Source organism: Branchiostoma belcheri, unplaced genomic scaffold (genome assembly GCF_001625305.1).
Source record: "Branchiostoma belcheri isolate BF01 breed outbred unplaced genomic scaffold, Haploidv18h27 scaffold4, whole genome shotgun sequence".
Lineage (NCBI taxonomy): Eukaryota > Metazoa > Chordata > Leptocardii > Amphioxiformes > Branchiostomatidae > Branchiostoma > Branchiostoma belcheri.
The window spans coordinates 7,775,311-7,788,335 of record NW_017804020.1 but is presented as its reverse complement, the minus strand read 5'-3'; the positions used below and the strand labels follow the sequence as shown (position 1 = coordinate 7,788,335).

General features: G+C 39.8%; 1 protein-coding gene across 4 annotated transcripts in view; it reads right to left on the bottom strand.

Moving 5' to 3' along the window:
- LOC109477093 (kinesin-like protein KIF16B) overlaps positions 1-13,025 on the bottom strand; it is a 105,152-nt gene that overhangs the window by 25,261 nt on the left and 66,866 nt on the right. For 3 of the 4 annotated variants that reach the window (XM_019778135.1, XM_019778139.1, XM_019778137.1), the window contains exons 23-30: positions 10,458-10,496; positions 7,231-7,333; positions 6,471-6,623; positions 5,818-5,967; positions 4,479-4,600; positions 3,598-3,727; positions 2,731-2,825; positions 411-615 (exon numbers count right to left, since the gene is read on the bottom strand). In XM_019778135.1, coding sequence (XP_019633694.1) covers positions 411-615; positions 2,731-2,825; positions 3,598-3,727; positions 4,479-4,600; positions 5,818-5,967; positions 6,471-6,623; positions 7,231-7,333; positions 10,458-10,496 — 997 coding nt within the window. The remainder of the gene's footprint in view (positions 1-410; positions 616-2,730; positions 2,826-3,597; positions 3,728-4,478; positions 4,601-5,817; positions 5,968-6,470; positions 6,624-7,230; positions 7,334-10,457; positions 10,497-13,025) is intronic. The other variant, XM_019778138.1, reaches the window with a different exon arrangement.

Here is a 13,025-nt window from a genome sequence, read left to right as displayed (position 1 = left end):
TACAACATTCTGAAATTCAGTATTACCAGAGATGAATAACATCATAAAACCACAGTGACTATACATATACAAAGATCAGGTTTTAGACAATAGCTTCAGTGCATGACTGTTCAATCAATGTCTTTTCATTTTACTGGATGTTAAGACAGTGGCTGGTTTACCTCTGCACGCAAGTTGTAATTACGTGTAATTGTGTCGGAGTGGACACAAAAATTCAAGCAGGGGACTAACAGCATCCTTCAGGATGTTCTGAATTGAGTGATCTGATTTCGCTTGGACACAAAGAAGGCAAAGATTCAACTGGAATGCTAATGATCCTACAGCATCTCTTTTGCACAACTTCAAGCATATTTGAGACTGAGGCGTTTGGGCAGGCCTCCCCAAACCGGGCTAGCATACTCTAATAATACCTCCAGTCTCTCCTCCTCGTTTTCGAAGTCGACCATCTCGCTGATCTGTTTTAGTCTGACCTCGCGGTGGTGCAGGAACTCAAGGTCAGACTCCAGCTGCTGGCGGCCATCTTGGATCTCCCTCTCCAACCTGTCCTTCTTCTTCTGCAGCTTCTCTTCCTTCTTAGCGATGGCCGACATCTTTTCTCTCTCCAGCTCCTCAAACCTGGGGGGTAAAACACATCAACACAGGGTCGGACAAGTCCACTTGCCCACTTGCTCAGGGCAAGTAAAAGTACTGTTCGGGCAAGTGCATATCCCCCTGAACTTGCCCGATTGGGCAAGTACATGTAGATTTTTTTTTTATGCAAAGTATAGCCACTGTGGTATTTGGAGCAAGTCTCAAACCACCCCACCTCATTTTGATAAACAAAGTATCCAACATAGTGAATTCAAAAATAAGATAATTTCCTTGCTGGTAGTAGAAGTGTATAGAAATATGGATAAGGCCACACCAATCTAATTTCTTGGTTAAGGGATTCGCCCACTTCATTTTTTTCTGATTTGCAAAAAAACATTTCAGAATCGACAGCAAAATGCTCATATTTTGCCCTGAACAGTTGAAAACAGTCCTTTTCTTCCTAGTTGTTACAGTTATTACTCCGTGAAGGAGGTCAGGACCTCCGGACGGAGTGTTGTAATCGGCTGATTTTTCATGTTCGCAGTCAAAACACTGGGTTCTCTTTGTGTAATCGGCACGCAATTTTATACGCCGTCTGCGGGCATGCCCGTGTTGATGCACGAATGTGTATTTTTGCCGTTGCTGCTTTCGCGGTCAATGTAATATCGCAGACGCACCCCTACAATTACGAGGCGAATTGGAATGGTCCAGAAAAACGCGTTGTTTGGAATAGCAGTGGGGTTCAAAAAAGTTCATGCAGATACGGGGTGGTTTTTATAAGTGGTTCCAGATGTTTTTGCCCATGGTTAAGAGATGCCAAGTTTTTTGGAAGATGTTCGCAGCCAAAACGCATTCTTCCGTACGTCGCATTTCTGTGTAATTTCGCATGTGGTGTTGCATTATGTCCGGGATGATGCACGTCTTTTTATTTTTACCGTAGCTGTTTTGATATTGGAGTAAATGCTTATTTTCGAAACATCCCCATTTCTTTGAAATGGTTTCGTCCGTTTATGCAACTGTTACTGCGCTAATGACGACCAGTCGCGCTGTCCTGATACACCGCGAATGTGCGAGTGTTCCCTGTAGACAGTCCCGGGAGTCATTTTTTTGCACATTCCAGGAGCCAAACCAAAATACGTTCATGAACCGAGTCCAAAAAACCGAAACGTGAAAATCGGATGATCGGGCCTGATGTACATTTCTCTTTCTATAGATTGTACACACAATACACACATCTTTAGATAATCTGGCCATGGCAGGTTAAAAAAAAAGTAACCCTGAATCATACTAGATTAGCGTAAATGCATGTTAATGCGTTCAAAACAAGAAAAAAATTGTTTCCGGGTATTAATCTCTTGAATCACGGCGCTGAATATTGACGCAAAAATATTTCGGGCATCGCGCGCCCTTCCCGCGTCACGTGTAGGCATCTCGCATCTCTGATTGGTTGTTGCGTCTTAAGATGACTGAGCCGACGCGCGTTTAAACAATTTTTCTTTGTTCGATTTATCACACTTCACAGAGAATTGTCGCCAATGGCTACTTCTTTTTGTTGCAATATATAATACTTCACGGAGAATTGTCGCCTATGGCTTCTTGTTCCATCTTTCAATGCAATTGTATCATTAAAAGTTCCAAATTCATTGTTTAAATTTTGAACCAACCTGGTGTGTTGACTTTATTTCTCCTACATTTTTTTGACGTACTATTTTGGGCCATAATAGGATGCTTAGGCCTGTTTTTATTTTTATCTTTTTTTCGACCGCCCGCTCCATTATTTTTCTAGAAAAATCCATTAACCAAGAAATTAAATTGGTATGGCCTTAGAAAATCTGTCTGATATTGACACTTACTGCCATTTCTTAGCACATTTTTGGCATCATTTCACACTTAATGAAGCATTTGAAATAGCCCAAAAACAAGACACGTGAGTTGTCTCTTTTAAGGTACTGCCCATAAATAGCTAGAACCAGCCTCAAATATATAAAGTACATGTATGTTATATGGCATAGGATTGATTCAACTCATTGGTACTTCATTAAAAGAATGACCAGAAAATTGACTTAAAGTTTGGAAATCCAGCCCTGAAAGTGCATTGGATGCCTTTAACTATGATTAAATTTTGAAGTTCTGAGTAGAGTGGAGTGAGTAGAGTTGTACCTTTGTACGGCGAGCTCCAACTCTTTCTGGTGATCCTGCTTCTTGGTGTTTGCGTCTGTCCTCAGTCTCCCTAACTCTGTCTTCAGTTCTTCAACCTGGGCAGGGGACAGCATTGTCGGTGTCAATACAATGCATAGTAATTTTACGATGAGGATTTTTACCCACTGAATGGCGCTTTATAAATATACAAATTCCAGTGTTCTAGCCAGCATCCATCTTTCCATCATTTCACAGAATTTTGCTGTTCGCGACCAGACAAAAATGTTGCCCAATCCTTCAAAGAAAAAAACTGTCATGTAAATGTAATGAGATGTGAGTCATTAAAGGTAAGCTTAGTCTACCAGCAATATTTGCCCCTCAAAATGCAGTAAATAGCATTTCACAGGGTCAAGATTCCAAAATTTTCATGGAGGAGCATGTCCCTGGACCCCACTTGGATTGTCGCGCCTCTGGCCTTTGGCACTTGACTCGATCTTACAAAATTAAGGCTGGCTAGTACTGACAGATACATACATCCATGTGCCATGCAAATACACAGTCACACACACACATACATGCACAAACACACATACATTGTACATGCACAAACACACATGCACACACATACATAATACAAAATATACATGTACATTGTATGCACAGGCATGTACATGTCTATTCTTCTTTTTGATGTGAAGGATGTTTTTTAAGTCCAAAATGTAGCTAGAAATGTAAAATTATGCAGATTTGCTATGACTTGCATTTAATAGCAAATTTAAACCACACCAGGAATACAAGTGCATAAAATTTAAAAAAAAGTATAGCAAACAAAATTTAAAATCATCAGTGCAAAATAAATGTTGTCCACAGATTGCCACTGTTACTGACCTTTCTTTTCTCTTCCTCTACCAGCCTCATCTCCTCATCCTTCTCCTGCTGCAGTTCCTCTCTCTGCTGCTGGATGTCCTCCTCAAACCTCTGGGCACGTTCCCTCTGCACAGCCTCCTGTTCAGCAAGCCTGAAAAAAAAAGATGATGGTGGCAGGATGCTCTTGTAGTTAGGGTTGTTGACTCAGAATCTGAAGATGTTAAGTTCAAAATTCTGGCAGGCCCCAATGTTGTGTTCTTGCACTTTACACATCTTTCCTAAATTGACTTAAATGTAAATGAGTACCTATATACATATATAGCTTCGGTTAGGGACATTCTCTCAGATAGGACGTAAAGCCAGAGGACAGCCACACCTTGAGTAAGTTTAAGATCCCACCACACATCAAAAAGGACCTTCCCAGTGTGAGTGGCTCAAAACTTCCAGTGACAATTAATAAATAGCAAAGTCTTCCTTGGGACATCAAAATAGAGGATAGAAAGTCTAATACACAAGGCTACTATACACAAGGCTAACTGATTAGAAGTTGAAGTTGGTGCTTTTTGTAATGAATGAATGACTGTACAGACTATACATGTAACGCAAGACAATCTCAACACTGGTAAGAATATTCTTAGTTCCAATAGCCAAAAATGTCTTCTTTGGTCCTACATGTACTCAATGGAGGTGAAGCACAGTGCTTTTTCACGTACCCAAATTCTTGTTACCTAGAAATAGATTCTTCCCTTTTTAAGATTTATGTTCTTACACTATCATAATGATTGTTTTGTACGTTGCCATCGGAAAAAGCAAATGCAATCCCTTATATTGCATTACAGGAATCTTAAGTCCATGCATAATACAACAAAATTCGTTCCATATGGTGTAGATGAAAATCTCACCTCCTCATTTCTGCCTCCAACCTGTTCTTCTGTTGCTGCCTCTCTGTTTCCAGACTGGCCAGTTCTGTGGCTATTTGCTGCTTGGCTGCCTCAGCTGCCTGCTTCTGTGTCTCCTCCATCTCCTACACACAGCACAAACAACAGCACTTTTTAAACATCTTTGCACACTAACAAGCTAAAGCATCACAACTTCCACAAGTTTTTGTGGTACTGTTCACCATCACTTATCAGTAGTAAAGCAGTCACTGATCAGTAGTAAAGCAGTCACTGATCAGTAGTGAAGCAGTCACTGATCAGTAGTAAAGCAGTCACTGATCAGTAGTAAAGCAGTCACTTATCAGTAGTAAAGCAGTCACTGATCAGTAGTAAAGCAGTCACTGATCAGTAGTGAAGCAGCCACTGATCAGTAGTAAAGCAGTCACTGATCAGTAGTAAAGCAGTCACTGGTCAGTAGTAGAGCAGTCACTTATCAGTAGTAAAGCAGTCACTGGTCAGTAGTAAACCAGTCACTTATCAGTAGTAAAGCAGTCACTGATCAGTAGTAAAGCAGTCACTGATCAGTAGTAAACCAGTCACTGGTCAGTAGTAAAGCAGTCACTGATCAGTAGTAAAGCAGTCACTGGTCAGTAGTAAAGCAGTCACTGATCAGTAGTAAAGCAGTCACTGGTCAGTGGTAAAGCAGTCACTGATCAGTAGTAAAGCAGTCACTGATCAGTAGTAAAGCAGTCACTGGTCAGTAGTTACGTAGTCACTGGTCAGTAGTTACGCAGTCACTGGTCAGTAGTAAAGCAGTCAGTACCACAAGTTTCTGTGGTACTGTTCCCTATCACTGATCAGTAGTAAAGCAGTCACTGGTCAGTAGTAAAGCAGTCACTGGTCAGTAGTAAAGCAGTCACTGGTCAGTAGTAAAGCAGTCACTGGTCAGTAGTAAAGCAGTCACTGGTCAGTAGTAAAGCAGTCACTGGTCAGTAGTAAAGCAGTCACTGGTCAGTAGTAAAGCAGTCACTGGTCAGTAATAAAGCAGTCACTGGTCAGTAGTAAAGCAGTCACTGATCTGTAGTAAAGCAGTCACTGGTCAGCAGTAAAGCAGTCACTGATCAGTAGTAAAGCAGTCACTGGTCAGTAGTAAAGCAGTCACTGGTCAGTAGTAAAGCAGTGACTGGTCAGTAGTAAAGCAGTCACTGATCAGTAGTAAAGCAGTCACTGGTCAGTAATAAAGCAGTCACTGGTCAGTAATAAAGCAGTCACTGATCTGTAGTAAAGCAGTGACTGGTCAGTAGTAAAGTAGTCACTGGTCAGTAGTAAAGCAGTCACTGGTCAGTAATAAAGCAGTCAGTACCTCAAGTTTCTGGAGTTCATCCTGCATCCTCAGCTTGATCTCTTCATTCTCCTTCTCCAGTTTCTGTCGCTCCAGGACCCGTTCTTTCCTCTCCTTCTCAAACTGAGCGCGCTCCTCCTCCCTCGCCTGAATCTCCTGAATCTTCTCCACCTGACGTCAACAACAAACATTGTTTATCTGTTTTGCTTATATTATCATTTTTTTAATGTTTGCCCAGTGAGTGCAAAACCAGTCAGGGCTGGAAATACTGGGTGCATGTGCACCTTAGTGCACCCAATATTGGAGCTGTGCACCCAATTTTTTTCTGTGGGTGCACTGGTGCACCCAAATATTTTTGTAGGTGTTTTTGTGCATATCAAATGTCTAGTAGTATACAGGATATTCTTGGCGTGTAAGTGTCAGATAAAGAATAAAATCTTTGTTGTTACAGTTAGTAGTAGTACTTGTGTAAGATTTTGAAGTTAGCTCCCATTTCAGATTCAAGCTCAGAAGAGGAGCAGTAAGATCTGTACATACATTTTGTAGGTTTTGTTTTATATGGTGCACCCAAAAAAAATTTGTGCACCTAAATTTTTAGGTTGGGTGCACCAGTGCACCTATTCCCAAAAATGAATTTCGAGCCCTGCCAGTTCATACGAAAAAAACAGTCACACCTGGAATTTCTCCTTCTCCTGCATGTAGTCCCTGAGTTGTTTCTCGATGTCCATGCTCCTCCTCTTCAGGGCGTCCCGTTCCTTCTTGATCTTCTGTTGAACCTCCTCCGCCTCACGTTTCACCGTCAGACTCTCCTGCTGCAGCTTCTCCACCTGACAACACACAAACACACGGGCCAATGTCAACTACTCATGCAGTAGAAGTAGTAGCAACAGTAGTAGTTACTGTTGTAATAGTAGCAGTAGTAGTAGTAGTAGTAGTAGTAGTAGTAGCAGTTACTGTAGCAGTAATAATTATAGTAGCAGTAGTAGTGGTTGCAGTAGTAGTAGTAGTAGTAGCAGTAGTACATGTAGTAGCAGTACATTTGTAGTAGTAGGAGAAGTAGTAGTAGTAGTAGTTAGTGGTAGCAGTAGCAATAGTAGTAGTAGCTACAGTAGTAGTATTTATTTTAGTAGTACATGTAGTAGAAGAGTAGTAGTAGAGTAGTAGTAGTAGTGCATGTAGTTGAAGTAGTAGTTACTGTAGTAGTAGTAGTAGTAGTAGTAGTAGTAGTTATCAGCAGCTATGTGTCAAACTAAAATTTTGACAATTTTGTTGTGTCTTTTGCAGTAACCTTTGGACCACAAAATCACACCATACCATGAATGTTTCCATTGTTTTACTGCATACTACAATGTAATTCACAACGCTATTCTTGCAATAAAATTAAAACACAGCTGCAAAAATATCTTTTTCCCTAGTTTGCTTGGTGTACCAGACCTGGAGCCTTCTCTGTTCGAGCTCCTGCTCCTTGGCTCTCTGCTCCGCCATCCTTTCATCCTCTGCTTTACGGTGTTCCTCCTCAAGTTCCTCTATATGTCGTCTGTGAAAGAAAAAAAATTCAGTTGATTTTAACGCCAATGCCAGGAATCAAGAATACACATTTTTGGTCTAAAAATAGCCAATGGTATGGTGTGAATATAATACAATCCTTTTACATTTCATTTTGTTTTAACTGTATTGTGTGCTTGGCCTGTCTTACTAAAACAAAATTATGTGTTTCATGATTTTCAAATTATCATGTTGCAGTTACATATACATGTACATGTACTTATCTTGCTAGTGCAATCAAAATCTATACATTAAAATAATTATTCTAGAATGGTGTCTTTGGCAAAGGATTAATTTTTTTATTGTATCAAAATTCAACAGCAATAATAGAAACTTGAGAGAGAAACAATCACCAGTCCTGAAAATGAGTGATATTTTGAGAAAAAAAATTCTCTATAGTGTCAACATCTACATTAAATTTTGTACATTAAAAAAAAATTAACAGAAATAGATAAAAACAGCCTTACTGAATAACATTCCCCCATTATTGCACTACTTTAAATTTGTATTATTGCACTTACTACTTTTGCATAGCCTAATTGTTACAGCAGGAACCATGCAATGAAGTGATTACAGACAGACCACAGTTTACAAGAGGCATGCTCAGGCTAGCACTCAGTGTAGGAGTACAGAAGCAAAGACAGACACAAAACCACTTGGGCATGCCAGGAAAAAAAACAAAGTAAAGGAGTCAAGGTCTTGCACAGGCATTTATTTAGCAAGTTGCTAGCAGGTCTTTTCCTTATCCAGGGAATCAAGACATCAAAACAACTGCAGTGGTGGGGCGTCTGTCACCATGCATCCATTACTGAAAGGCCTAGGAAAAAAAATGCTGTGTTTCCTGTTTCAGTCATGAAAAAAATAGTGTCGGTAGGTAGGAATTATCTTTTTTTTTTCTTTTTTTCTTTCTTTTTTTTAGACATTGCAATCTCTAGTGATCCAACTTATAACATATAATACAGTTCAACAAAGTAAAACTTGCATGAGGACACTTTCATTTTCAATGTCAGTAGTGTTGGAAAACTGATTGAACAATGTTACATCACTCAGTTGTCAGATCATGGAGCTAGAAATCGTGGGTCGATCAGCTCGAAAACTGTATGTCCCTTGTAGGGGTCCACCAAAAAAAGACTAGGGCACTTTTTTTCTAGGGTTGGTCGGGAAACAGGAAACAGAAATGTTACATTTTTTTTCCTAGACCTAACAGTTACTGTACATGTCGCTATGGGAGTGAATGGAAGGAACGTTATACTAAACTTTAGGATGTGAATTCATCCATTTTTAACACAATTATTTCTTAAAGGCATCATTCTGATGCAATTTCAGGGTGGCAGGGATTTAGGAAATCTGTCTGGTACATTTAAATGACTTGTACTGCGGCCATTTCTTCGCATGTTTTCGTCATCATTTCAAGTATTGGAAAAAGCTCCAAAAGCAAGCTACTTGAGCTTTCTCTTTGTTTTCTCGAGAAATACATGTAGCTAGAACCAGATACAAAACAAGCAACCATGTTCTGTCAGAGACATCACATACATGTGTATATCAGTATGCTATAGGATAGGTGTTGATTCAACTTACTAATTAAAATTAAAACAATGACTAGAAAATTGAGTTGAAAAATCAAGTTTTGCCACCCTGAAATTGCTATGAAACCATTGAGCAGCCAAAACTGAACTTGATGTTACAACAGGAACATGCAAAATATAAAAGACAAAAAACAGTCAAATTCCTTGAACAATATGTGACATTTTTGGTTGCCCATGGGTTGCAGCCTAAAGAGGAAAGTTGTTGCTGTCAGGTGTTAAAGTTGTTATGGAAATTTTGTTATTTCCAACATTCGTCATGCAGCAACAGAAGTCAGTCAGTGGTGCCATGTTGTAAGCTCCTGTCACACGTTCACAAATTTGGTCTCCCCAACACTAGCCTAATGCACCGCAACCATGGTTAGGTGCAGGTCGGAGCAAAGTTGACTGGTGTTTGGCGAGGTTGGTTACTATTCGGCTGCGCCAACCAAATGTTCCACAATAATGTTTAAAACATTTGGGGAAGTCAGCAGAACACCAGCCAACTATATTTGGGATGTAAGTTTGAGCAGTTTTGGGGATCAAATTTCAGGGGTCAAATTTGACTCAATTTTAACTCAAATCCGTGTAGATTCCCTCATAAACATTTAGGCTGGTATTCAGCTGTAAGTCAGCAAAACACCAGCCAACCATATTTGGGATGTAAGTCAGCAGTTTTGGAGTTGTGATCAGGGGTCATATTTGACTCAATTTTAACACAAATCCATTTAGATTCCCTCATAAACATTTAGGCTGGTATTCAGCTGTAAGTCAGCAGAACACCAGCCAACCATATTTGGGATGTAAGTCATCAGTTTTGGGGATGTGACCAGGGGTCAAATTTGACTCAAATTTAACTCAAATCTGTTTAGATTCCCTCATAAACATTTAGGCTGGTATTCAGCTGTAAGTCAGCGGAGCACCAGCAAACCATATTTGGGATGTAAGTCTGAGCAGTTTTGGAGTTGTGACCAGGGGTCAAATTTGACTCAAATTTAACTCAAATCCGTTTAGATTCCCACATAAAGATAGGCTGGTATTCAGCTGTAAGTCAGCAGTACACCAGCCAACCATATTTGGGATGTAAGTCAGCAGTTTTGGGGATGTGACCAGGGGTCAAATTTGATTCAAATTTAACTTAAAACCCAGAACACCAGCCAACCATATTTGGGATGTATATGACTGTATATGACTGTCTCTTGTCACGTGATTATCCCATCAAGTCACGTGACAAGAGAACTCCAAGACGAGATCTTAATCGGGTTGATGAAGAGACAGAGTACGTCTCGAAAGCTTCCCAGCATAGCTACACTTTTGTTGTGTGTTTATGTGTAAATATTTTGTCAAAAATAACTTAAAACCGTTTAGATTCCCACATAGAGATACATGTAGGCGTGGCCTAAATCTGGTCAATCTGCTCCCGAACGTGGTTGGCTGGTGTTTGGGGGTAATGTCAGGGGAAAGGTCCAGAATGTGTGACAGGGGCTTAGTGACAAACATGTCTCAGCATGCCAGATGAAAACTGGCTCCCAGCACCAGTATACATGTACTTACAATCTCCACAAGCAGCCGGCCAGATTCAGCCTTGTGCCACTTCAAGTGAGAGCACCCAGGGGTGTGAGAAAGCAGGAGAGAGAGAGAGAGAGAGAGCAGGAAAACGTTAGAGTCAGGGAGAGACAGGCTCGTACAAGCAGCACTCTTCTCCTAGCCCCCTGTACAAAATTGAAGTGTGGAGCCACGGCCGGGAGCGTTGTTTGAGGAAAAAGTCAAAACACTGCTGCCTGCCCCAAACATGACCTTTCTCAACACAACATCACCTTCACTTAAGCAAATTTGTTAGCTTCATTTTGGGGTGCTGAGGTTGACCCTGACTATTCTAACTGACTAAACTTGATGAAATACAACTTTGGATCATAGTATATTTAATCTAGTATAAATAAAATACATAAGCTGATTTCCGAAAAGAAGAAAAAGCTTGACATGTGTAATGGTGCATTTAACTCATTGCTTTCCATTTGTTGGGACATTATACATGGTTCACTGCTTCTTCTCATGGCTAAGAAACAGGGAAAGCACTGTGTGAAAGCTGCCTGACTACATGGACCCGTCCTAAAGAGGACACACTACAAGGGCAAGTGAATTACAAAATTGAAATATACCCCTATTGGTTGGCTTGATAACTAACATAATTATAGATAGTGTCTTAGAATCACAGAGTGCCTATATGTGTGTGTATATTCTGTCATCAGTCACAAATGACTTTGCCTTTTCACATGGCAAAAATTCACATAGTCCTCCACTCATTCACATACAAGGTCAAGCATGCCCAATTCTGCCTCTGACTTGTTATGGTGATGTTGGTGATGGAACAATGGCTGTCAACACATCTCAGGGCCTGCTCAAAGATTTGTGAGGCCACACCAATTTAATTTCTTGGTTAACGGATTCGCCCGCTTTATTTTTTTCTGGTTTGCAAATAAAAATAAAAATTCAGAATCAACTGCAAAATGCTCATATTTTGCCCTGAATAGTTTGAAAACAGTCCTTTTCATCCTAGTTGTTACAGTTATTTCATCTTTCAATGCAATGGTATCTTTAAAAGTTCAAAATTCATTGTTTAAATTTTGAACCAGCCTGGTGTGTTGACTTCATGGCTCCTATCGTACCATTTTGGGTCATAATACATGTAGGATGCCCAGGCCCGTTTTTATTTTTATTTTTTTGCCCGCCCACACCATTATTTTCCTACAAAAATCCGTTAACCAACAAATTAAATTGGTGTGGCCTTATTGTCGTGTCCAACTCCCATATCTGCCTACATACTTGACTTACATTACTTGACTTATGGTCGAGTGCCAGTCCTATACATACATTGTAGGTCAATTTCTGTATACCTCATTCTATAAGCGAGACCAAACTATCAAACATGACCATATTGTAACTCATATATTGTTATAGATAGTAGTTTGTAGAAATACATTTTTACTTGTAAGATAGTTGAGTTTTGTAGTATTGTTGTCTTAGGCCACAGCAAGTAAATTTTATGGATGACATCCTCCACAAACTCCAAATCTAATGCGAGCGGGTGAAAAAAAAACAAGGCGGGCCGAAAAAAAACAAGATTCCTTCATCATAAAATTTTGACTCAATCATTGTACAAATGGTTTTGATTCAGTGGGAAGATCACATATACACAGCCAGCATCACATATCACTGCTTCAAAGTAAGAAGCAAAAAATTAAATCAGAGCCTTTTCTTGTCTCCTCTCTTCATAGTTATCTGTCATCCACCTTCCAGCATGGCAACAGACATCTTTGCCCATTTTCTGCATGTTGACCACTTTCAAAAGGCAACAAAATTTCTTCTTTTCTTTTTCCAAAATCAGGCGAAAATTTATGCGTGCGCTGATGTCATCCATAAAACTTACTTGCTGCGGCCTTACTGCCATACACTGTAACATGTACGATTGTCAAGCAATAATGTTCATTCATGACTGTATAGATTCTGAAAGAGATTACCTCCAAGCAAACGGTGGCCTGTCAAGGAAGCAAGCATGCATGCACAAGACAGACAGTGAGTTACAGTGGGAAAAAGAGTTCAACCAACTGAAAGAAAAGTACATTCTGACATTCTGTGTCCTAAATTCTACAAACTGAAAGCTTTTAGAAGCTTTTGAAAAGCAGAAAAACAGATCACAAATTGAGACAGATTCATAAAGTTGCAAATTCTATGGGATAATGCTTCATGTATGGTTGTGTCAAAGCTGTGGAGCAATCATAAAAATGTTTTTGAAACAGTTGCAATCTTATAAAATGTGCTACTAACAATGGAAAGAATTTCAAAGACAAATAGGAAGAAGCAACTACATTGTAGTAGACTTTCTAAATAAGGAAATTACATCTGCCCTGAACCTTTTTACAATGTATTATGCAGAGTTTGAAACGATGACACAACAGATGTGACCGGTAAGGCCATGTTGATTTGATTATATGGATGACATCCTCTGGGAACCCCAAAACTGATGCGCGCGTGCGAATAAAAAAAAAAGTTTTGCAAAAAAAAAAGTTGCTTTCACTATGAAAATCTACGTGGTCATGAAGGTTGAACAAATGGCACAGAATA